This window comes from Dendrobates tinctorius, unplaced genomic scaffold, assembly GCF_039654945.1.
Source record: "Dendrobates tinctorius isolate UK_male_01 unplaced genomic scaffold, ASM3965494v1 ptg000180l, whole genome shotgun sequence".
Classification (NCBI taxonomy): Eukaryota; Metazoa; Chordata; class Amphibia; order Anura; family Dendrobatidae; genus Dendrobates; species Dendrobates tinctorius.
The window spans coordinates 3,239,203-3,263,288 of record NW_027361847.1 but is presented as its reverse complement, the minus strand read 5'-3'; the positions used below and the strand labels follow the sequence as shown (position 1 = coordinate 3,263,288).

At 49.3% G+C, this 24,086-nt stretch overlaps 1 protein-coding gene across 1 annotated transcript in view; it reads right to left on the bottom strand.

Annotated features, from left to right (window-relative positions):
- The window catches only part of LOC141054896 (uncharacterized), a 32,467-nt gene that overhangs the window by 3,535 nt on the left and 4,846 nt on the right, over window positions 1-24,086 (bottom strand). The window contains exons 5-8 of the mRNA XM_073551791.1: window positions 4,658-4,755; window positions 4,501-4,579; window positions 4,086-4,183; window positions 3,888-3,972 (exon numbers count right to left, since the gene is read on the bottom strand). Of these exons, the coding sequence (XP_073407892.1) occupies window positions 3,888-3,972; window positions 4,086-4,183; window positions 4,501-4,579; window positions 4,658-4,755 (360 nt within the window). The remainder of the gene's footprint in view (window positions 1-3,887; window positions 3,973-4,085; window positions 4,184-4,500; window positions 4,580-4,657; window positions 4,756-24,086) is intronic.

Sequence of the window (24,086 nt, the reverse complement as noted above, 5' to 3'; positions counted from 1 at the left end):
GGTGAAGACCAGGTCTAATGTGTGTCAGTCTGTGTGGGTGGCTGTGGAGGACCACTGAGTAAGTCCAAAAGATGAAGTAAGGGACAGGAGTTTGGAGGTTGCTGACTGGTGGGTGTCAATGGGGATGATGAAGTTGCCCATGATGATGGTAGGAATGTCAGCAGAGAGAAAGTGAAGGAGCCAGGTGGAGAATTGGTCAATAAAGGCAGTGGTCGGGCCCGGTGGTTGGTATATGAAGGCCACTTGGAGGTTGGAGGGGGAGTAGATGCGGACAGAGTGGGCTTCAAAGAGGAGAGGATTAGGGAGGGAAGAGGTGAGATTGGGTTGAAGGTGCAATTGGAAGAAAGGAGAAGGCCCACTCCTCCACCATGTCTGTTGCCAGTGCGAGGAGTGTGGGTGAAGTGGAGGCTGCCGTAACATAGCGCAGCAGGGGAGGCGGTGTCGGAGGGTGTCAGCCATGTTTCGGTGAGGCCAAGGAAGGAGAAATTACGAGACGTAAAGAGGTCGTGAATAACATGGAGTTTATTGCAGATGGAGCGGGCATTCCAGAGTGATCCAGAGAGTGGGAGCAGGGTGGTGGTTGTCAAGGGCACAGATTTGAGATGGGAAAGATTTCTGGTGTTTGTATTGGGTTGGGAACGATAGAAGGGGGTAATAATTGGAGGTATGAGCTGTGGGGGTCTGGGGTTGGGAGATATGTCGCCAGCAGAGAGGGAGGAGGGTGGGTGGCTTGTTTTGTATTTTATTAGGAGAGCTCTGAAGTCAAGAAGCAGGTCAGCAGAGGAGGTCAGGTGGGGAGGCAAGAGGGAGGCCGAGATTATTGTTTGGATAGCGGATAGCGAAGGAGAGTGAGGAGTAATGGAGCCAAAACTGTTTGAGCATATGTCAGCATGGCTAGAGTAAGTTTGAAGGCAAAAGAAATTTAGTACATGTAAACACAGCGGGTAGTCGTACCTTCTTGTCACTTCTGGCATATTTCTGATGTTATCCTTAAAAAAGACATCCTTGCAAAAGACAGCCCAAGGTCTAGACAGCCCTGTGTCTCTGAATTTATAGCAACTTAACATCACATGAAAAAGCTCAGGTGTGATCAGAAGGGAGGAGAAGCAAGGGAGACTGGACAGACACAGGAGACAATTAATTAGAAGTCAGGAGAGAAAATGCAAAAGGAGATTGATTCAAATGGACAGATAAAGACAAATGGTGTGTTAGAATCAAAAAAATAGGGTGAGAAAGCAGCCAGTGGACATACCGGTTATGGTATTGCAGCAGCCAGTGGACATACTAGTAACAGAGAGATACAGGGTGATTGGGATCAGGAAAGATGGGTTATGGTATTGCAGCAGCCACTGGACATACTAGTAATAGAGAAATACAGGGTGATTGGCATCAGGAAACATGGGTCATCGAACATAAGTATTTTTTGTGTTGTATTCCAAGGTATAACAGCTGAAGTTTTCTTTTCCACAGGATATGTTGGCGCTTTAAATTTTTTTTTTTGCAGTAATTTTTTCATTTCTTTTTCAAACAGAACCTGGAGCGTCCTCTGTTGGAGCGGCCACTCATCGAATAGCCACCGAATAGTCCCAGTCAGCCACCAGCGATGCAGCAAGTGGGCAGGATTCACAGGCTTGAGAACAGGAAGCTGGTCCTTTAGGTTTTAGAATCAGAATCGTAGAGTTGGAAGGGACCTCCTGGGCCATCTGGTCCAACCCCCTACTCAAAGCAGGATTCGCTAAATCATCCCAGATGTCTGTCCAGCCTCTGTTTGAAGACTTCTATTGAAGGAGAACTCACCACTTCTCGTGGGAGCCTGTTCCACTCTAACCGTCAAAAAGTTTTTTCTAATATCTAATCTGTGTCTCCTCCCATTCAGTTTCATCCCATTGCTTCTAGTCTTTCCTTGTGCAAATGAGAATAAAGATGATCCTTCTACAATGTGACAGCCCTTGAAATATTTGCAGACAGCTATTAAGTATTTTCCTATCTTAGTCATCTGCCACTGTTTTTTTTTTTGCTCTTCTCGCCAGCGGCAGAAGGCCTGGAACAGGCCACTCATGCCCGAGTTTGCTCACATAGGCTCGGTCTTCCAGAATAGCCTAAAAGCCATTGGAGACAGACTGGAAAGTGGGTTCGCGCATGTGAACTCACTTTTCAAGGAAGTCAACCTACGCCTTGACTGCCTGGAAGCTGACCTTCAGAGACCGGCACAACATTTTTTTAATGCTATAGAGTGGGGCATGTCGGAAAACCTTACTCCTGAACTCCAGCTGAGTGTGATGCAGGCCTGCCATACTGCTTACTGCCAGGCTATGCAGACTCTGTACTTCCAGCAGCCAAACATGGCATTTCCGGCTGTTCCACCACTATCCAGATTCACCACCATGCAGAGTCCTGCTGCACACCTGCCTCAAGTCACCAACAGGCCGAGTCCTGCTGCGCACCAGTCTACCGCCACTACCATGCCGAGTCCTGCTGTGCACCAGTCTACCTCCACCACCATGCCGAGTCCTGCTGCGCACCAGTCTACCTCCACCACCATGCCGAGTCCTACTGCACACCAGTCTACCTCCACCACCATTCCGAGTCCTGTTGCGCACCAGTCTACCTCCATCACCATGCCGAGTCCTGCTGTGCACCAGTATACCTCCACCACCATGCCGAGTCCTGCTACCGGGTCGCCGCCGGAAGAATCGGTAAAATGCGCGTCAGGGTAGACGCAGCAGTCTCGACACATTACACAGGTATTCAGCATTTTATTTGCACATTTTATGTGGTTACATTGTGGGGCATGCAGAGTCAATTGTGGGTGACATTCTATTGCTTACATGCACTTAGGCACTTTAGTATCAGGACTATTGTTTTATATCATGCATAGATAGATTTCTCCCATTTACATCTGAGGTTCTTTAGCCCTTTTTGATTGGAGAGGTTAATGGGAAGGTTTGTTTGCCGTATCATAAATTATTATATCAATCTTTGATACATGACACTAGAATTTATAGGCTAACAAAGTTTCCTTTTCAATAGGAATAATTTTTAAATTTTTTAGTTTCTAGTACTTGTTATGTCATAATTTTCTCTGTTCCTTGTGACAATATATATTCCTGGTGAAAACCACTGTGCTTTATAACGGTATTAACCTATATCGTATGTGTCAATTCTGCTGCTTCATGCTTCTAGTTTGACAAGTAGCATCCATTACACAGTTTGTATTTATTAGAGGTATTATTGGTAAAAAACTTTTGATGTATTTTTCTATACATTCCTTGTGCTCTGGTCTGTGCGCTCTGAGTAATCCGTAAAGAAAACAGTGAATCAAGGTTCACTGAAAAGGGATGTTCCAAAAACCACAATGTGGTCTTATAATAAAATACACTACAATGTGTTGTATTTTTTAAATTTTGACAGTAAAACGCTTTATTAAATCTGGCCTGTTTTGCTTGTGTCACCACTTTAAGGACGCCCCTCCAGGCTCTATTTATCCATCAGCTGCCATTGGAACTGATATGTGTAGAGGGGCTGGGTGTTAAACACCAGGGCAATGGAGCCAGATGTTATATGAAGGAGGGAGTCTACAGGACTGGATGTATTGGACCTGTTTATATATACAATCTTGTGATCCCGTTTATGTTACAGGAACCCTCCTTCCTTGAAAAGTGACTAAACATATTTCATGTACTGTCACCTACCTGGTGTCCTCCACTTGTCTCCAACTGAGACCTGTGTTCTGGCCCTCCTACATCCCAGATAGTCATCGGAGCAGGGCCGTACTTTCTGTACAGGAGCAGCTGCTCCATCACCGGACGGGAAACTCACACACACAATATCACACGTCGGTCATTATCACATACCTGTGGAAACATCTAATGGAATCTCCTTCTTACCGTCACTCACACACGGCTGATCCCACCTAGTCATCGTTTCTTCTTCTGTTTCATCCTCCACTTTAATAGTAATCACATCTTCCTCCTGATATATCAGGTGTAACAATCAGCACAATACAAGAAACCACCAAAATGTATGACCTCAATCGGAAACGTCCCCCCACATACAGATCTGGTACAGGACTCCGCGCCGTCTACCTCATAATCCTCTGGGATGTTGTCATTCTCCTCTGGAGAATCCTGGGAAAACAGAGGATGGGGACATCTCTCTGGTGGATTTCTCCTCCTGGATTCATCTGTAGGAAACACACAGTGACGGAATAGATTGTGTCATGTGATGATGAGATGATGGGAGTAGTAGTAGGTGATCACAGAACAAACATGACAGTTTCCCCTCCTTAGAGAAATGAAGGGGTGCTCACTATTAGTTCTGGGAACTTTGGTGCTCAAAAGAAAATCAGCTTAGCAATTGGAGAAACTTCGGCACTCAAATAGTAAATTTTATTTTCATATAATGAATAGAGGTAAAAAAAAAAACAAAACAGAAAAATAGGAAGACAACCCTTTTCAGATATACAGAAAAATGAAAAAAGAAAAATTTTCCCCTCCTTACCATGGTGATCAGCCCAAATATCCATTGTTTCTTCGGTTTCATCGATAACCTCAACCTTAATATCCATCAGATCTTTAGCCTAAAAAGAAAAATGTAAGATGAGCTCAGGTCCCATCACTTCATGGTCAGATGTTGTGGGGGCTTCAGTGTCATCTACCTGATGATCCTCCGGGATGTTGTGATTCTCCTCTGGACAGTCCTGGGGATACAGAGGACGGGGACATCTCTCTGGTGGATTTCTCTTCCTGGATCCATCTGTGGAGACACACAGACTGAATACATGACCTGCCGTGTATCTGTCTATGTAGTGAAATATGTATATGTATGGGTGTGTGACCGGCAGTAAATTAGCATCTGTTCTTAGACTGCAGTTCTTCACAAAGTTCCCAACATATGTTATCCTGTGAAAGGCAGTCTCCTGACTCCAGTCACCCCAGGGGGCCTTGCTGAGAACACAAAAAGTGGAAACATTTCACACCTCCTAGTGCCTTTGAAGGGGAGACGCCAATTGCAGCTTGACACTATCTGTGAAAAAGGTTACACAAAGTGCTTTCAGAGAAAAATAATGTATTCATTGGTAGAGTCGCCAGGGTCCAGTCACAAACCAGCAATTAGAATATTAACATGGGAGGCTGGTCTAGAAATCTGATCTCCATGTCAAAGCAATAAATGAGGCCTTTACACATAGAAACCTTTTCACATGTGGGGGCAGCCTGGAAGGCTGATGTGTGCCATAATTTGTTTCTCCTCCCTCAGGAAACAGAATATCTGCAGATGGAAACGTTGTAGGTAGTTCTGCTATTTTAACATTTTTATTTTATCGCTGTTTTGAATATTTGTATGTCACTTTTTATTTCCATATTTATTATATCTTTTTATTGTAAGCACGGTATGTTTTCTATTAAAGCTTACAACTTTAATAAGTTTGAACCTTGTTGCTCTAAAGAATCCATAGCCTTAAAGTTTGTATGAAACGGGGTGCGTGGTCTGTGTCGGGGTGTAATTTATGCTCCCACTGCAGCACAGAACAGAGGTTGAATGCTGGACTGAGTGAGAGGAGATAGATTAACCCTTGCAGGCGCAACACCAAGTCACGTGCTAGAAGCGGGTACGTGATAAATCGGTGGCAGCGGTGGGATAGAATTCTTTTATTTGGCAAGGGCTGTTCATTGATATGGCAGCCCTGTACAAGAAGCAGAGCAAAGAGGCTCTGACCAACCTTTGTGAGCAGAGAGGAATAGAGACAGCCGACAAATCAATGGAATTGCTGATACGTGCCTTGATCGAGCAGGACATAGAGCAAAATACTGAAGCAACAGGGCAAAGATAGAGCCCACCTCAGAGAGACCTAGCAATGCCAGCTCTTCCACTGGAGATACCTTGTGGAAGTGCCAGTAATGGAACCTATGGACTTTTACAAATGGACTTACAACAGCTGGGAAGAAGTGATCTCAATCTGCGCATGCAGCTTATTCTACAGTACCGACAGGCAGAGAGAGAGACTGCAGAACGCCGAGACCGGGCTGAGATAGAGGCTGCAGAACGCCAGGAGGAGAGAGCTTTCAAACTTCAGATGGCTCAAATAGAAAGGGGTAACACCCCACAGCTGACCTCCTTCCAGGACATTAATCCAAGGAAACCACATCTGGAAAACTTCCCGGTGATGGAAAAGGATATGGACTTAGATACTTTCCTTCGGGGGTTTGAAAAATCCTGCAGACAATACCATCTACCCAGTGAGCAGTTGCGCAGTACATAACCCCATGGTTGAGAGGCAAACCCTGGAAGTTTTTGCTGACCTCCCACCAGAGCTAGATGGGAACTATGAGGCAATAAAAGAGGCCCTGATCAGGAAGTACAACCTAACCCCAGAAGTGTATTGGAGAAAGTTCTGGAATTTACAACGTGGATCAACTGACAGCTAGGCGGATATCGTGAGCACGTTGAGGACCACGTTCAACCAATGGATCAAGGGACGTTCTGTTAACAGTTTTGAGGACTTAACGGATCTTATGGTCAAGGATCAATTTCTTCATATGTGTCTCACGGATGTACAACAATTTGTGTGTGATCAAAACCAAAAGCAGCAGATCAGGATGCAAGGATTGCTGACTGCTATGTGGCTAACAGGATGCCTGAGGTGCGGAAGCCATTGGGATTCAGCTGGAAGGGAGGTAAGCCAAACGGGGACTCTTCTCCCTCTGCCGGCCGATCACCAGTGCTGTTCAAGCCCACCTATGGGGTCCCGAGGATTAGTCATTCTTTAGGCGATGCACGCCAATGCTTCTCCTGCAACAAAGTGGGACATGTTAGCGCTGTCTGCCCTGATAGGGAGAAACGCCCAACTACCACCCCAAAGCCGTCTGGGCCCCCACCTTCTGTCCTCTTTGTGGCCAGCTCTGATGTGAGAACCAATGAGAACTGTCAATCTGTCACTGTTGGCAATAAAGGCACCATTGGTCTGGGGCAGAGGTGACTGGTGCATCCAGCAATGTTAACCCCTGCAGATATCATACCAGGAAAGACTGTCTATAACCGGGATTGGGGGTGTCAGCCCTGCCATGCCCATGGCCTGTGTATACCTGGACTGGGGAGCAGGGAAAGGACTGAGAGAAGTGGGAGTATCAGAGGCTATTCCCACCAATGTGTTGCTAGGCACCGACTTGGGGAGGATGGTGTCCCACTATATTCCCTCCCTTGCAAGTAAATGCTACAGAGAAGGTGGAAGCAAGTGACCCACGTGAGATCCCGTGCAAGGAGGGAAAATCTACCAATGCACAGGAATGTACGCATGTGGCAGCTGTGACCCGAAGTCAGGCTGCGGCTCAGACTCAACCCCAGAAATTAGACGATGAGGCTCAAATAGAACTGCCACAAAAGAGGGACCACACTGTAGCCCCGGAGCCTCCTCGCCTGGCAGACCCAACAATGCCCCTGATAACCGACACTGAAGACTCAGCTTCAGACCAGGGCCTGGCAGTCACACTAGGCCAGGGGCTGCAGAATGACAGAGCTTCCAGGAGGCCCTGCAGACAGATGTTAGTCTGGAGAAGCTCAGATGTCTTGCAGATCAACCCCCACTGCTTCTGGCAAAGAGAGAATATACTGGGAGCAGGCAGACTGTATAAAGAGACTCTCCCCACTGATACTACAGAACCTTGGGACTGTGAAAAGCGACTGGTCATTCCTTATCCATTTAGGGAACAATTATTGAGAATTGCTCATGAAATTCCTCTGGCTGGACACCTTGGAATACAAAAGACTAAAGCTCGCCTGACACAATTTTTATTGGTCCAAGATGGGGACAGATATTGCCAATTACTGTCGATCCTGCGCAGTTTGTCAGAGAGTTGGAAAGTCTGGGAATATAAAGAAGGCCCCATTGAAACCACTGCCAGTGATCGATGAGCCTTTCCAGCGAGTGGCTGTGGCTATCAAAGGGCCATTTGCAATCCCTAGCAGCTCTAGCAAAAAGTACATCCTCACAGTGGTGGACTATGCTACACGATATCTGGAAGCTGTGGCACTGTCCTCCATCCGAGCAGACAAAGTGGCGGATGCTTTACTGACTGTTTTGTCTCGTGTGGATTTCCCCAGGGAAATGTTAACCGATCAGGGAACCCAATTCATGTCCAATCTGATGGAAAGCCTCTGCGAGAAAATACAAGTGCAGCATTAGGTGGCCAGCGCCTATCATCCCCAAACCAACTGAGTCTGCGAGCGTTTTAACGGGACATTTAAACAAATGCTCAAAATGCTGGTGGAGACTGAAGGAAGAGACTGGGAATGGTACCTCCCTCATCTGTTGATTGCATACAGAGAGGTACCCCAGGCGTCTACAGGATTCTCCCCCTTTGAACTGGTTTATGGGAGTAGGGTTGGGGGACACTTAATTTGATTAAGGACTGTTGGGAGGGTGACCCCAAAACTACGGGCGTCTCGGTGGTTGAATATGTCCTGCGGCTCAGAGAAAGAATGCAAAAACTGAGCAACCTGGCCCATGAGAACGTGACCCAGGCCCAAATCAACCAGGAGGTCTGGTACCACTGTAATGCCAGACTGTTAGGCGTCGGGTTCCTGCCACTGCACAGCAGGAATCCAGAGCCTTGCTCCCATTCTTCTTCAGCCGCAGAGGAGCCTGCTCAGCAGATTTGTCGGTCCCGGCGCTCTGCCCAGGCCAACTCCGTGGGTTTGCGTGCTGCTGCCACCTCTGGCACAGCTATGACAATGCATGCTGCTCAGCAGCGAGATTCTCCAGGGACTAAGTCCTCATGTCGGGCCATTGAGCATGCCTGTGGAGTGATCTCCCATTGGAGATCGAGGGTCACATGCTCAGGTGCTGCTCGTGTTCAGATTGGCCCATCCGAGAAGCCAGGAACGTCCCGGACGCCCCTGGCTATAAAAGGTTTGCATGGCCGCTCGCCCATGTGCTAGGATAGACTGTATTTACAGACTATGAGGTATGAGAGATGTATGCATGTATCTGGTGATTGACTCATTATGAAACCCCTACCCTTGGTACGCATGTGTTGTGCAGCCTAGCCTGCTAGCGCCCAGGCTTAGGTGTAGGTAGGTCAGGGTTTGAGTCAGACATTGGTCCTCACCAGTGATCCAGCACGCTTCAGTGCACGTGCTCCACTCCACTGCCAGCGTCTTTAGCGGCGGTCTTGGCAGAGACACAGCGCGCTCAGTGGGCCTAGAAGGACTCTAACCCCGTGTCCTTGGGGTAGTGTTCTGTGGCAGAACACTGTGCGCTCATTTAGCCGAGCTCTGTGAGCACAAACAGGCTCCGGCGTTTATGTTCAGTGGTAGTGCGGCTCTGTGAAGCAGCAGTCCGCCCCTGTACACCCCGGGTGACGATAACCCGCGTGTGTTCTTATAGTATACCGCCATACAGCATCCGCCATTACAGAGCAGCAGGTTACCACCCCTGCACGGTGGACCTCGGGCTGCGAACGCACCTTATTACCATCTTTATTATTTGGTGCGTTCCGCCAGCCCTAACATTATCCTAGCGCCAGGGTCTGGCTAGTAATGGCGGATGAACAGCGACTGCTGCAGTACATCCGGCAGCTGCAGGGCAGGTTGGCGGCTCTTGAGCGTTCAGCCTCAGCTGCGGATGTTACTGCGGTCGCTGTTCAGGTAGCCACAGAGGCTGTCTCCCGTGTGACCACAGCCATCCCTGCCCCGACTTTGTCCCGCCTCCCGCTGCCCGAGAAGTTCTCGGGTGATAGTGCTTCTTGTAGGGGTTTCGTAAGTCAGTGCTCTATACAGCTGGAGCTGCTGGCCGCACGATTCCCCTCTGAGCGGGCTAAAGTGGGATTTATTATTTCCCTCTTGTCGGGCAGGGCTTTGGAGTGGGCCACACCGCTGTGGGAGCGTGGTGATTATGTGGTGCAGAGTGTCTCGCGGTTCTTGGACACTCTGAAGCAGGTCTTCCTGGGACCACACCATGACACCGCGCTCCGGCTGCTAGCATTGTCACAGGGCTCATCCATGGTCAGCCACTTTGCCATCCAGTTCCGGACGCTGGCCTCAGAGTTAGAGTGGCCAGATAAGGTCCTCATTCCGGCATTCTGGAGAGGTTTGGCTGGCCATGTGAAGGACGCTCTGTCCACCAGAGAGATTCCCGCTACACTGGAGGAGCTTATCACTGTCTCCACCCGTATAGATCTTCGTTTTGCCGAGTGAAGGTTGGAGCGGGACCAGTGTAGGCAGAGGTTTAGGTTGGCACCTAGTTTTGCTAAACCTCTGGAATCTTCCGATCGGGCGTCCGAGGGCTTCCCGTGAGGGATCCAGGCCCCGATCCGCTCGAGCTCCTGTGAGCTGTCATGTTTGCCGGCAGTCCGGTCAGCTTGCCAACCCTAGCCCACAGCAGCTGGGAGAACGTTCGCGCCTAGTGGCCGTAGGAGGCGGCGCACTAGAATCAGCGACGTTTTCCTCCAAGCTGTCCTTTAAGGGGACACTTGAGTTTGATTCTTCCACTCTGGCGGTGGAGGTTTGCGTGGATTCCGGGGCAGAGGGCAATTTTATGTCGTCAGCCTTCGCTCAACGGCACGCTATACCCCTGGTTATGATGTCTACACCAGTCACCGTCAGAGTGGTGAAGGGCGCCACTCTACCCTCACAGATAACCCACCAGACCGTCCCCTTGTTACTCTCAGTGGCTCCATCTCATCAGGAGACGATATCCCTCCTCATCATGCCCGAGGGTATTGACCAGGTACTTCTAGCTGTCCCCTGGCTGCGGTACCACTCCCCCCATATAGAGTGGTCCTCAGGGAGGATTATTGGGTGGAGTAAATCATGTGAGGGTAGATGTCTGAGGAAGTGCGTTCAGGTTGCCTCCACCAAAGTTCCCGCTGATCTCTCCTCGCTCCCCAAACACTATCGACAGTATGAGGACATGTTCTCCAAAAAGGCGGCGGAGACCCTTCCACCGCATCGCCCCTATGACTGTCCTATTGACCTCATGCCTGGTGCTGAGCCTCCCCGGGGTCGACTCTATCCCCTATCTCTCCCGGAGACAGAGGCCATGTCTCAATACATCAGGGAGAATCTGGCAAGAGGATTCATTAGGAAGTCAGTGTCACCAGTGGGTGCGGGGTTCTTCTTCGTCCAGAAGAAGAGTGGGGAACTACGTCCTTGCATTGATTACAGGGGTCTTAACGCCATCACCGTTAAGAATAAGCCGGATTACTTACCGGTAATGCTCTTTTAATGAGTCCACGACAGCACCCACTGGAGGTATCGGATCCGCCCATTTGGAACAGGAAACCCTACAGGAAAGATAAAAGGGGCGGTCCGCCTTTCCTCCTCAGTTTTACGTTTCAGAGTACCAGAAGGACCGCCAAGGATTAGGCAATGTTCTCTTATTTTAACATCTTTCTTATCCATTATTTGGTAATACTTTAACTATTGATATCTTTAGGGGGGGGAGTGAACGGGTGCTGTCGTGGACTCATTAAAAGAGCATTACCGGAAAGTAATCCGGCTTTTTACTCTTCGCCACGACAGCACCCACTGGAGAGATTCCAGAGACCATCACCTGGGTGGGACCACCGTGCCAAGGATAGTCCTGCCAAAGCTTAAGTCAGAGGTTGATGAAAGATCAAGTCTGTAGTGCTTATAGAAGGTAGAAGGGGATGACCAAACTGCCGCCTTACATATAGTTTCAATCGGAACATCTCCCTTTTCCGCCCAAGAAGTTGCCATTGCCCTGGTGGAATGCGCCCTGATGTTCCCTGGAGGATCTTCGTTTTTTGCGGAGTAGGCTAAACGAATGGCCTCTCTGATCCACCGGGAAATGGTGCTCTTCGTGACTCCATACCCCTTCTTACAGCCCTGAAATGAAACAAATAGGGCCCTGCTCTGCCTCCAACTGTTGGACCTCTCAATATATCTTAGGACAGTTCTTTTGACGTCCAGAGTATGGAACCTCTGCTCTTCCGGAGTAGAGGGATTTTTATAGAAGGTTGGGAGGAGTATCTCCTGAGATCTATGGTATTTTGTTGCCACTTTTGGCAGGTAGGCAGGGTCTGGTTTTAATACAATCTGTCTTGGTATTCTTGGAAAAAAGGTGGATCTATTGACAAGGCCTGAATATCACCCACTCTTCTAGCTGAGGTCAGTGATACTAAGAGGGCCATTTTAAGTGCTAAGTATTTGAAGGGTATTGTGTCGATCGGCTCAAAGGGGTCTACCGTTAGGGCGTCTAAGACCAGATTTAGATCCCATGTAGGGACGGAGGGTATGTGGATTGGAGTTATTCGTTCACATGCTGTAATAAAACGAGTTATCCACTTGTTGCCTGCTATATTATGGCCATATAGTGCTCCTAATGCCGATATTTGTACTCTCAGTGTATTTACTGCTAAGCCTAAGTCTTTCCCCTTCTGCAGAAATTCCAAGATTGGGATTATCGGAACTTCTGTTGTATGAGGTACTGTATGGAATTGAAGAAATTTTTTCCATATTCTAGTGTAAATTTGGGTCGTGGACTGTTTTCTACTTTGTAGTAGTGTAGCAATTAAGGACTCCGAGAATCCTCTTGTCCTCAATAACTGCCTCTCAAATTCCACGCCGTCAAGTGCAAGCTGAGCACTTGAGGGTGGAAAAAGGGACCTTGGGAGAGTAGATTGGCAGTCGGAAGGACCCAAGGATCTGTTATCGACATAATCTGCAGAAACCATGGTCTTTTTGGCCAGAACGGTGCTATTAAGATTATTCTTGCTTTGTCGTCTCTGATCTTCCGAATTACTTGAGGTAGGAGGATCAATGGAGGGAACGAATACGCTAGGTTGAAATTCCATGGAACTAGAAAGGCGTCCAGTATGTTTGGGTGATCTGACGGAGATAGGGAGGCAAAGGTTTTTATCTGCCTGTTCTCCCTTGTGGCGAAAAGATCCACCTCGGGTTGTCCCCATGAGGCTACTATGTAACTGAAGACCTTCCGATTGAGGCACCACTCTCCTTGTCGTAGAGTGTGACGGCTTAGGAAGTCTGCCTTTTGATTGCTCTCGCCTCTTATATGAAGGGCCGAGAGGGACAAAAAATAGTTTTCTGCTAAGTTTAGAATTTTTGCCGCTGAAGACATCAGAGTCTCTGATCGAGTTCCTCCTTGTCTGTTTATATATGCCACTGTGGTGGTATTGTCCGACAGGATCCTTACGTGCTTCTGTTGGAGCTGCGGAAGGAAGTTGTATAGAGCATAGAACACTGCAGTCAGTTCTTTTAAATTAGATGAGTAATCACATTCCTCTTTACTCCACCTTCCCTGATAAAACCCATTCTCCATGTGGGCTCCCCAGCCCTGGGGACTGGCATCGGTGGTTACAATACAGGATGGAACTATAACCCATGGAACTCCTGAACATAAATGGTCATCGTCTAACCACCACTCTAGGGAAGTCAAGACTTCTTGTGACAGGGTTATTTTGCTCTGTAAATGACCACTATGTCGCTTATCCTCCTGGAGGATTTGGTGTTGTAGTGTACGGACATGGTACTGGGCCCACCGGACTGCCGGGGTGCAAGAATTTAGTGATCCTAATAGTGACATTGCTCCTCTTAAGGATACACGTGGTTTATCTATAGCTGCTTGTATTTTTTGTTTTGTGAGGATGATTTTTACCTGGGGTAGTAGACATCTCTGGGTCAAGGAATCTAGTTGAAATCCTAGAAATGTCTGGAGAGATTGCGGATCGAGTCTGGACTTTTGGATACTGATGATCCAGCCAAGGCTCTGAAAAGAGGAGACTGCGTCAGTCACGCGTTCAGTACATTGTTTGACTGAATTCCCAATTACTAGGAAGTCGTCTAGATATGGTACAATTAGTGTGTCCTTTTGGCGAAGGTAGGCCATCACTTCTGCCATCACCTTGGTAAATATTCTTGGTGCCGTGGAAAGCCCGAAGGGCATTGCCGCGTATTGAAAATGATGAATCCTTCCCTCGACTTCCACTGCGACTCTTAGGTATTTCTGGAATCTGTTGTGTATAGGGAGATGATAATAAGCATCTTTTAAATCAATCCCTGCCATTACGCAATTTGGGAAAAGAAGCTTTATAGTGGATCTGATCGATTCCATTTTGAACTTATAATTTTTTATAAATGAATTTAGCTTCTTTAAATTAATAATGGTTCTAAATGTACCGTCTGGTTTAGACACCAAAAACAGGGGAGAGTAAAAGCCTCTACCCTGTTGTTCCTCAGGGACGTCAACTAAAACTTTTTTAGCTAGCAGGACTCGAATCTCGTCTTCGAGAGCCTTTTGCTGAAGTGAGGAATTAAGGCGAGTTATAACAAAGAACTCATAGGGGATTCGAAGGAATTCAATCTTTATTCCTTCCTTGATTATATTCAAAATCCATGGGTTTAACGTAATTTGTTCCCATTTGGTAAAAAAAAATTTTAATCTGCCCCCAACTGGTGGGTCTAAACTTTTAATTTTTTTCTCTCCTATATGTTGGCCCTCTGAAGATGGTACCCTTCTGCTTTTCGTCTTTCGTGGCCCATCTCGTTCTGTCCGATTGTCTTCTTCTCCCGAATGGCCGTCTTTTAAAGGTTTTCCTATAAAACGGAATGGGAGAATCACTGAAGGCCTTTTTTCTTTCTTTTGCCTTGGCGAGAATTTCGTCTAAGGCTTTTCCGAAGAGGAACTCACCCTCGCATGGGGTTGCACTAATTTTGGATTTTGACTGTGCATCCCCTTTCCAGCTTTTTATCCAAAGCGCTCGTCTGGCGTTATTCACCAGGGCTGCCGACCTTGCTGCCAGTCTTAGGGTGTCCGCTGAAGCGTCTGCCATAAAGGCAGCTGCCCCTCTTATCAACGGGATGGCTGCACGCAGTTTCTCCCTTGACACTCTTTGCTCAATCTGCTGGTCTAATTGATCTAGCCATACCAGCATTGACCTAGCAGTACATGTGCTGGCTATTGCGGGTTTGAATACCCCGGTGGTGGACTCCCAGGACCTTTTGAGCGAAGATTCAGCCTTTCGGTCCAATGGGTCTGCTAACAATCCTGCGTCCTCGACCGGGATCGAGGTTTGTTTGGAAGTGGAGGATATGACAGCGTCCACCTTTGGTATTTTAGACCATTTTAATAGATCTTCATCAGTGAACGGGTACTTCCGTTTTGAAGCGGATGGGAGAAAACCCCTCTGGTCGTGTTTTTCCCACTCCCTTTTGATGAGATCTTTAATTGCCGGTATTACTGGAAATGATCTCTTTTTCTCTGCCAATCCCGCAAACATAATGTCCTGCGCGGTCTGGGCTCCCCTTTCCTCTTCACACCCCATAGTATTTCTAACCGCTTTAACCAGGTTATCTACGCTGTCCAGTGGAAAACATGCGCGTCCTTCCGCCTCCGAGGATGATGATGAGGACGTGGATGCGGAGCCTGAGTTTAACTCCTGTTCTTCCTCTGACTCTGAACTAACAATGACCTGTTTTCTATGACTGGACTCTGCGGGAGTGCTGGCGCGGTTGATGGCTTGTATTTCCTCCCTAATTATGGCTCGGATATCCTGAGAAGATATCGTCGACCCCTGCCTGGTCTCTTTAATGCATTGTTTGCAGAGTTTTTTGGGGTAGGAGTCAGGGAGAGGCTCTGAACATAATGCGCATTCTTTATGTTTTGTTTTTCCTTTTTTCTTTGACTGAAACGGGAGGTCAAAGGTAAAGAGAGGGGGGAGGGGGGGGGGAGGAGAGGAGGTTAGCTTAATAGGTAGAGCATATGCTTTGCACACTCACCCAGTGAAGCTTAATACCGGTTCAGATGGCTGAGACGGTTTGGATCGGGTTTCTGCTGCCTCGCTCCTGCGGGCAGTCTCTGTCCTGGCGCTGCGGTCCCTGGTGGAGTTGCCCCCAGCTGAATCCCCTGCTGGGGTCTGCGACTCTGCGGGGGACGACATGTTCCAATGTTGCAGCGCTGTTTTATCTGTATCCTTATCGTAGCCCCGGAAGTCGCCCTGTCACAGGGCGCATGCGACGCGTCATCGCCATCTTACCCCGGAAGTTCAACCATTACTTCCGGGGTATAGGAGCGTCGGGCGCCGGCCTGCTCCCGCGCCACCGCTATTGACACACGCGGCTCGCGCGCACATGGCCTCACCATCCACGCTATACCCCCACCGATGGGGATGGGGGGGGGGGGGAATCTCCCGGATGCCAGACCGGCGCGCTCCCTGGTAAGACCGGGCGGCCCTCCCCGGACCCGGCCATTACCACTATGCCACCAGACGAGGGGGGAGCCGTCAAACGGAGTCTCCCCCGACGCTGCTTCCGGACCGCAGCCCCTGCCGTTCCCGAAGAGACCGCACAGGCGGATGCATGGCCCAGGTAAGATCCTGCAGGATCCTGCTCCATTTGGAACAGGAAACCAAAACTGAGGAGGAAAGGCGGACCGCCCCTTTTATCTTTCCTGTAGGGTTTCCTGTTCCAAATGGGCGGATCCGATACCTCCAGTGGGTGCTGTCGTGGCGAAGAGTAAAAAATATCCTTTGCCCCTGATATCAGAGCTGTTTGATAGGCTACGGGGAGCGAGGGTGTTTTAAAAACTTGATCTGCGGGGGGCTGACAACCTGATTCGCATCAGTGATGGGGACGAATGGAAGACGGCATTTAACACCAGGGATGGGCACTATGAATACCTGGTGATGCCCTTCGGCCTCTGTAATGCCCCGGCCGTCTTCCAAGACTTTGTGAAGACGGGATATGCTTACCACCTCGGTTGTAGTCTATCTGGATGATATTCTCATCTACTCTCCAGATATTGACTCCCACCGGAGAGATGTTTGCAAAGTTTTCGATCTCCTGCGGACAAACTCCCTCTATGCCAAGTTGGAGAAGTGTGTGTTTGAGCAGGAGTCCTTGCTTTTCCTGGGCTATATCATCTCCTCCCAGGGATTGGCCATGGACCCTGCCAAGCTACAGGCGGTCATGGATTGGCAGGAACCTCATTCTCTCAAAGCGGTGCAGCGCTTTATGGGGTTCATAAATTACTATCGCCAATTCATCCCCCACTTCTCGACTTTGGTAGCACCCTTGGTTGCCCTCACCAAGAAGGGTGCAAATCCCAAGTTGTGGTCGGAACCGGTCTCCAAGGCCTTCTCCTCCATTAAGTCCCATTTCGCTAGCGCTCCCATTCTACATCGCCCCGATGTAGATAAGCCCTTCATTCTGGAAGTGGATGCCTCTTCTGTCGGTGCTGGAGCGGTCCTGTTTCAGAAGGACACGCAAGGTCGGAAGCACCCATGCTTCTTTTTCTCCAAGACCTTCACACCGGCGGAGAGGAATTATGCCATCGGGGACAGGGAGTTGCTAGCGATGAAGTTGGCCTTCTCGGAGTGGAGACACCTCCTGGAGGGGGCTCACCACCCTTTCCAGGTGTTCACCGACCACAAAAAGTTGGTATATTTGCAAACAACCCAGCGGCTAAACTCTCACCAGGCCAGATGGTCTTTGTTCTTTTCCCGGTTCCACTTCACCCTCCATTTTCTCTCCGGGGAGAAGAACGTCCGGGCCGATGCTCTCTCCCGCTCCGTGGTGTCATCGGAGGAAGAGGAGCCTTGGCTGATCGTTCCATCCGAGAGACTGAGGACTGTGGCTCCGTTTGCCCTTGAGTCAGTACCTCCGGGCAAGACATTTGTCCTTGCCCGTCTGCGACCAGAGATTCTCTCTTGGGCTCATTCGTCCAGGGTGGGTGGACATTTCGGGACAAAACGGACCTCTGAGCTTCTGGAGAGGACGTACTGGTGGCCGCATATGGCCCGTGACGTCAGGGACTATATTCAGGTGTGCGTCTCTTGCGCCCAGAATAGGTCCTCTCGGCAGCGGCCCGCTGGGCTTCTTTATCCTCTGCCGGTAGCGGACAGGCCCTGGGAGATGGTCGGTATGGACTTTGTGGTGGGGCTACCCAAGTCCAGTGGCAGCACAGTCATTTGGGTTGTCACCGACTATTTCTCTAAGATGGTGCACTTGGTACCTCTCTCCCGGTTACCTTCTGCGCGGGGCCTGGCAGTGTTGTTCATTAAGCACGTTTTCCGCCTGCATGGCATGCCGGACAAGATTGCCAGTGATCGGGGTCCTCAGTTTGCGTCACGGTTTTGGAGAGAGCTTTGTTCCCAGCTCAGCATTGAGCTGAATCTCTCCTCGGCCTATCATCCCGAGACGAACGGGTTGGTAGAGAGAGCCAACCAGACCCTGATCACATATCTTCGACATTTTGTCTCGACCAGGCAGGACAACTGGGTATCCTTGCTGCCGTGGGCAGAGTTCGCTTTGAACAATGCTGTGGCCGACTCCACCGGTCAGACCCCATTCCTCCTAAATTACGGTCAGCATCCGCGCGTCCCTGTGCCCATGCCCGTGTCATCCACCAACTCCAGGGTGGCAGACTGGGCGGTGGAGGCACGCGACATTTGAGATCGCACCCAGGATGCTATCCGGGCTTCCAAGGAGAGAATGAGGACCTCCACTGACGCACACCGGCGCCCTGCTCCGACTTTTGCCCCTGGCGACTTGGTGTGGCTCTCCGCCCGAAACATCAGGCTGCGGGTAGAGTCCACTAAGTTCGCACCGCGCCACATTGGCCCCTTCAAGGTCCTCGAGCAGATCAGCTCTGTGGTCTACCGTCTGGCCCTTCCACCACACTTGGCTATCTCTGATACATTCCATGTGTCCCTCAAGCCTGTTCACTTGTCCCGGATCTCCGAGTCATCTGCCGGGACATCAGACTTGTCTTCGGACGAGTTTGAGGTCAATGCCATCATGGGATGCAAGGTTATGCGGGGCAAAAAGTTTTATTTGGTGGATTGGAAGGGTCATGGTCCAGAGGCTCGGACCTGGGAGCCAGTGGAGAACATCCACGCTCCGCTCCTCATTGCGGCATTTGAGCGTAGCGAGGCTCAGAGGGGAGGGGGCCCTAGGAGGGGGGTAATGTTAGGCGTCGAGTTACTGCCACTGCACAGCAGGAATCCTGAGCCTTGCTCCCAGCGGTCTCCCATTCTTCTTCAGCCGCAGAGGAGCCAGCTCTGCAGATTTGTCAGTCCCGGCGCTCTACTCAGGTCAACTCCGTGGATTTGCTTGCTGCTGCCACCTCATGTCGGGCCACTGAGCATGCCCGTGGAGTGATCTCCCATTGGAGATCGAGGGTCATGTGCTCAGGTCCTGCTCGTGTTCAGATTGGCCCATCCGAGAAGCCCAGGAAGGTCCTGGACGCCCCTGGCTATAAAAGGTTCACATGGCTGCTCGCCCATGCGCTAGGATAGACTGTATTTACAGACTATGAGGTGTGAGAGATGTATGCACGTATGAATGTATCTGGTGATTGACTCATTATGAAACCCCTACCCTTGGTACGCATGTGTTGTGCAGCCTAGCCTGCTAGCGCCCAGGCTTAGGTGTAGGTAGGTCAGGGTTTGAGTCAGACATTGGTCCTCACCAGTGATCCAGCACGCCTCAGTGCACGTGCTCCACACTCCACTGCCAACGTCTTTAGCGGCGCTCGTGGCAGCGACGCCGCGCGCTCAGTGGGCCTAGAGGGACTCTAACCCTGTGTCCTTGGGGTAGCGTTCTGTGGCCGTACACTGTGCGCTCTTTTAGCCAAGCTCTGTGAGCACAAACAGGCTCCGGCGTTTATGTTCAGCGGTAGTGCGGCTCTGTGAAGCAGCAGAGTCCGCCCCTGTACACACCGGGTGACGATAACCCGCGTGTGTTCTTACAGTATACCGCCATATAGCATCTACCATTACTGAGCAGCAGGTTACCACCCCTGCACGGTGGACCTCGGGCTGCGAACGCACCTTATTACCATCTTTATTATTTGGTGCGTTCCGCCAGCCCTAACACAGATTGAGGGCCTACGAGGAGGGGCAGAAGGTTTGGGTGTTGGTCCCTGTTACAGAATAAATTACAGGCCGCATGGGAGGGACCATACAATGTACACAAGCGGCTACATGATGTTAACTATGTGGTGACCCTAGATGAGCATGCAAAGCGTCAGAAAGTATTCCATGTAAATATGCTGAAGGCTCATCATGACAGGGAGGCCTGTGTGTTACCTGTCTGTAGCCTGCCTGAAGAGGGGGAGGCTGATCTGTTGCTGTATGTGGGGGCTGAGACTCATGATATGGAGTCCCAGGAGTCAGTAGAGTTTAACCCTGCACTGTCCCAGTCAGAGGTCTGAGCTGATGGGGGTGCTCAGCAAGGAGGACTCACTCAGCAACTCACCATGTGGACACTGGTACCAATCCCCCAGTAAGACAGTCTGCATACCGGGTGTCAGCAGAGGTGAAGGCACACATGAGGGAACAGGTAGAGGAGATACTAAACCTCAAGGTAATACAAAAATCCCAGAGCGCTTGGGCCTCGCCTGTGGTTCTGGTCCCGAAAAAGGACCGGACCGTCCGGTTCTGTGTAGACTATAGACAATTAAATCTACTTACTACATGTGAGGTCTACCCCATGCCGACGATAGACGAGCTGTTAGAACAGCTAGCTAATGCATCGTACCTCACTATCATGGACCTGCAGTAAGTAGGGGATATTGGCAGATGCCGGGGAAGTATCACGTAGCATTACGGGAAGTGCAATACCTCGGACACCGGGTGGGGGGAGGCCTGCTAAAACCGGAGCCAGGGAAGGTAGAAGCCATTACAGCCTGGCCCATCCCATGAACCAAGAAACAGGTACTGGCCTTCCTGGGTATGGCTGGATACTATAGGAGGTTTGTACCAAGCTACAGTGCTCTGGCCAAGCCGTTTTGATCGGACCAGGAGGAAGCTTCTCCAAATTGTTTCCTGGACTCCTCAGTGCGAGGAATCATTTTCTGCTCTAAAGTCGGCATTGGTTAGTTCACCCATCCTTCAGGCCCCAGATATCACATGCAGGCTGACAGATAGGCCTATTGTAGGGTATGCCTAGATAATTTCTGGTTGGTTTCTAATAATTTTTTTTATATTTTGGGTATTGGCCTGTTTTTAACTGGGAAGGTGTTTTTTAACATGAATATTAATAATTGTTTTTAAGAGATGCATCTTGACAGTATGAGAAAGGTTACCCAAAGGGTTTTCAGAGAAAAATAATATATTCATTGGTAGAGTCGCCAGGGTCTAGTCACAAACCAGCAATTAGAATATGGTCTAGAAATCTGATCTCCATGTCAAAGCTATAAATGAGGCCTTTACACATAGAAACCTGTTCACATGTGGGGGCAGCCTGGAAGGCTGATGTGTGCCATAATTTGCTTCTCCTCCCTCAGGAAACAGAATATCTGCAGATGGAAACGTTGTAGGTAGTTCTGTTATTTTATCACTGTTTTCATATTTGTATGTCACTTTTTATTTCCATATTCATTATATCTTTTTATTATAAGCACGGTATTTTTTCTATTAAAGCTTAAAACTTTAATAAGTCTGAACCTTGTTGCTCTAAACAATCCATAGCCGTAGAGTGTGCGCTCCTGGTGATTGGCAGACAGTAGTAGTGGTATTTCTGGGAGTCATCGCCCGTGTGTTCGGTGAGTGGTGGCAGTGTGTATGAGCGGGGTGCGTGGTCTGTGTCGGGGTGTGATTTATGCTCCCACTGCAGCACAGAACAGAGGTTGAATGCTGGACTGAGTGAGAGGAGATAGATTAACCCTTGCAGGCGCAACACCAAGTCACCAGTATGTCAAAGATAACAGTGGAGAGATCACGCAGATTCCAGCTCTGCCACCAAAATGTCAAGGATGAACACTCCACCACGTCCAATTATCAGGAAAATTACTTCAAAGAAAACTAAGTTATGCACTGAGCCTCCATGACCCGTATGCACGCTCACCACACAACGTCCATGGCCTGTATGCACGCACACCACACAACCTCCATGGCCTGTATGCACGCTCACCATACAACCTCCATGGCCTGTATGCACGCACACCACACAACCTCCATGGCGCGTATGCACGCACACCACACAACCTCTACGGTCTGCATGAACACACACCACACAACCTCCATGACCCGTATGCACGCTCACCACACAACGTCCATGGCCTGTATGCACACACACCACACAACCTCCATGGCCTGTATGCACGCACACCACGCAACCTCCATGGCCTGTATGCACACACACCACACAACCTCCATGGCGCGTATGCACGCACACCACACAACCTCCATGGCGCGTATGCACGCACACCACACAACCTCTACGGTCTGCATGAACACACACCACACAACCTCCATGGCTTGCATGCACACACACCACGCAACCTCCATGGCCTGTATGCACACACACCACGCAACGTCCATGGCCTGTATGCACGCACACCACACAACGTCCATGGCCTGTATGCACGCACACCACACAACGTCCATGGCCTGTATGCACGCACACCACACAACCTCCATGGCCTGTATGCACGCACACTACACAACCTCCATGGCCTGTATGCACGCACACCACACAACGTCCATGGCCTGTATGCACGCACACCACACAACCTCCATGGCCTGCATGCACGCACAGCACACAACCTCCATGGCTTGCATGCACACACACCACACAACCTCCATGGCCTGTATGCACACTCACCACACAACCTCCATGGCCTGTATGCACACACACCACACAACCTTCATGGCCTGTAAGCACGCACACCATGCAACCTCCATGGCCTGTATGCACACTCACCATGCAACCTCCATGGCCTGTATGCACGCTCACCATACAACCTCCATGGCCTGTATGCACGCTCACCATACAACCTCCATGGCCTGTATGCACGCTCACCATACAACCTCCATGGCCTGTATGCACGCTCACCATACAACCTCCATGGCCTGTATGCACGCTCACCATACAACCTCCATGGCCTGTATGCACGCTCACCATGCAACCTCCATGGCCTGTATGCACGCTCACCATGCAACCTCCATGGCCTGTATGCACGCACACCACACAACCTTCATGGCCTGTATGCACGCTCAGCACACAACCTCCATGGCCTGTATGCATGCACACCACACAAACTCCATGGCCTGTATGCACACACACCACACAATCTCCATGGCCTGTATGCACACTAGGGTGACCGCAAAAAAATCGATGTCGGAATTTTGTCCGTCTGGACCCCACAAAACGATTCCCCTTTCCAGATATTGAGAAAATTTGAGCTCGATCAAACGACTTTAACCCGTGCCGCTCGTCGCTCAAAGTTTGAAAAAATCCAAATTGAGGTATTTTAAGATTTAGGTATTTTGCATAGTCTGTTAGACTATAAAGAATGTGACAACAACATTGCAGAAATAGCCCTGACCAAATTTTCGAACCATTTGTGGTATTTGAATGCAGAGTTGGTGGGATTATCGTTTTTTGATCCCACCATTACAGACAATGAAAAGTTGTTAATGGCTAATAAATTGCTCAGTAGCACAGATGAACCATCAGAGCACGCTAGGGTTGTAAATCCAAAAGTCAGGAAAGAAAAATTAAAAGAGGTAGGAAGTAACCGACTTCAACGACCTTCTGACAAAAGATGAAGAACAAAAGCAATATGTCCTGCAAGTTGTAAGCAAATGCCGAGCATTATATTCTGACGTTTCAAAAACTACTTTAACAAAAGCTCTAGAATAGATTAGATAACTATGTAAAATTATCAACTCATGTAGGTTAGCGTGCTCTGGTGGTTCATCTGTGCTACTGAGCAATTTATTAGCCATTAACAACTTTTCATTGTCTGTAATGGTGGGATCAAAAAACGATAATCCCACCAACTCTGCATTCAAATACCACAAATGGTTCGAAAATTTGGTCAGGGCTATTTCTGCAATGTTGTTGTCACATTCTTTATAGTCTAACAGACTATGCAAAATACCTAAATCTTAAAATACCTCAATTTGGATTTTTTCAAACTTTGAGCGACGAGCGGCACGGGTTAACGTCGTTTGATCGAGCTCAAATTTTGGCTCTCTCAATATCTGGAAAGGGGAATCGTTTTGTGGGGTCCAGACGAACAAGATTCTGACATTTTTTCCCCCCCATATGAGATCCGGTCACCCTAATGCACACTCACCACACAACTTCCATTGGTGAGCAAA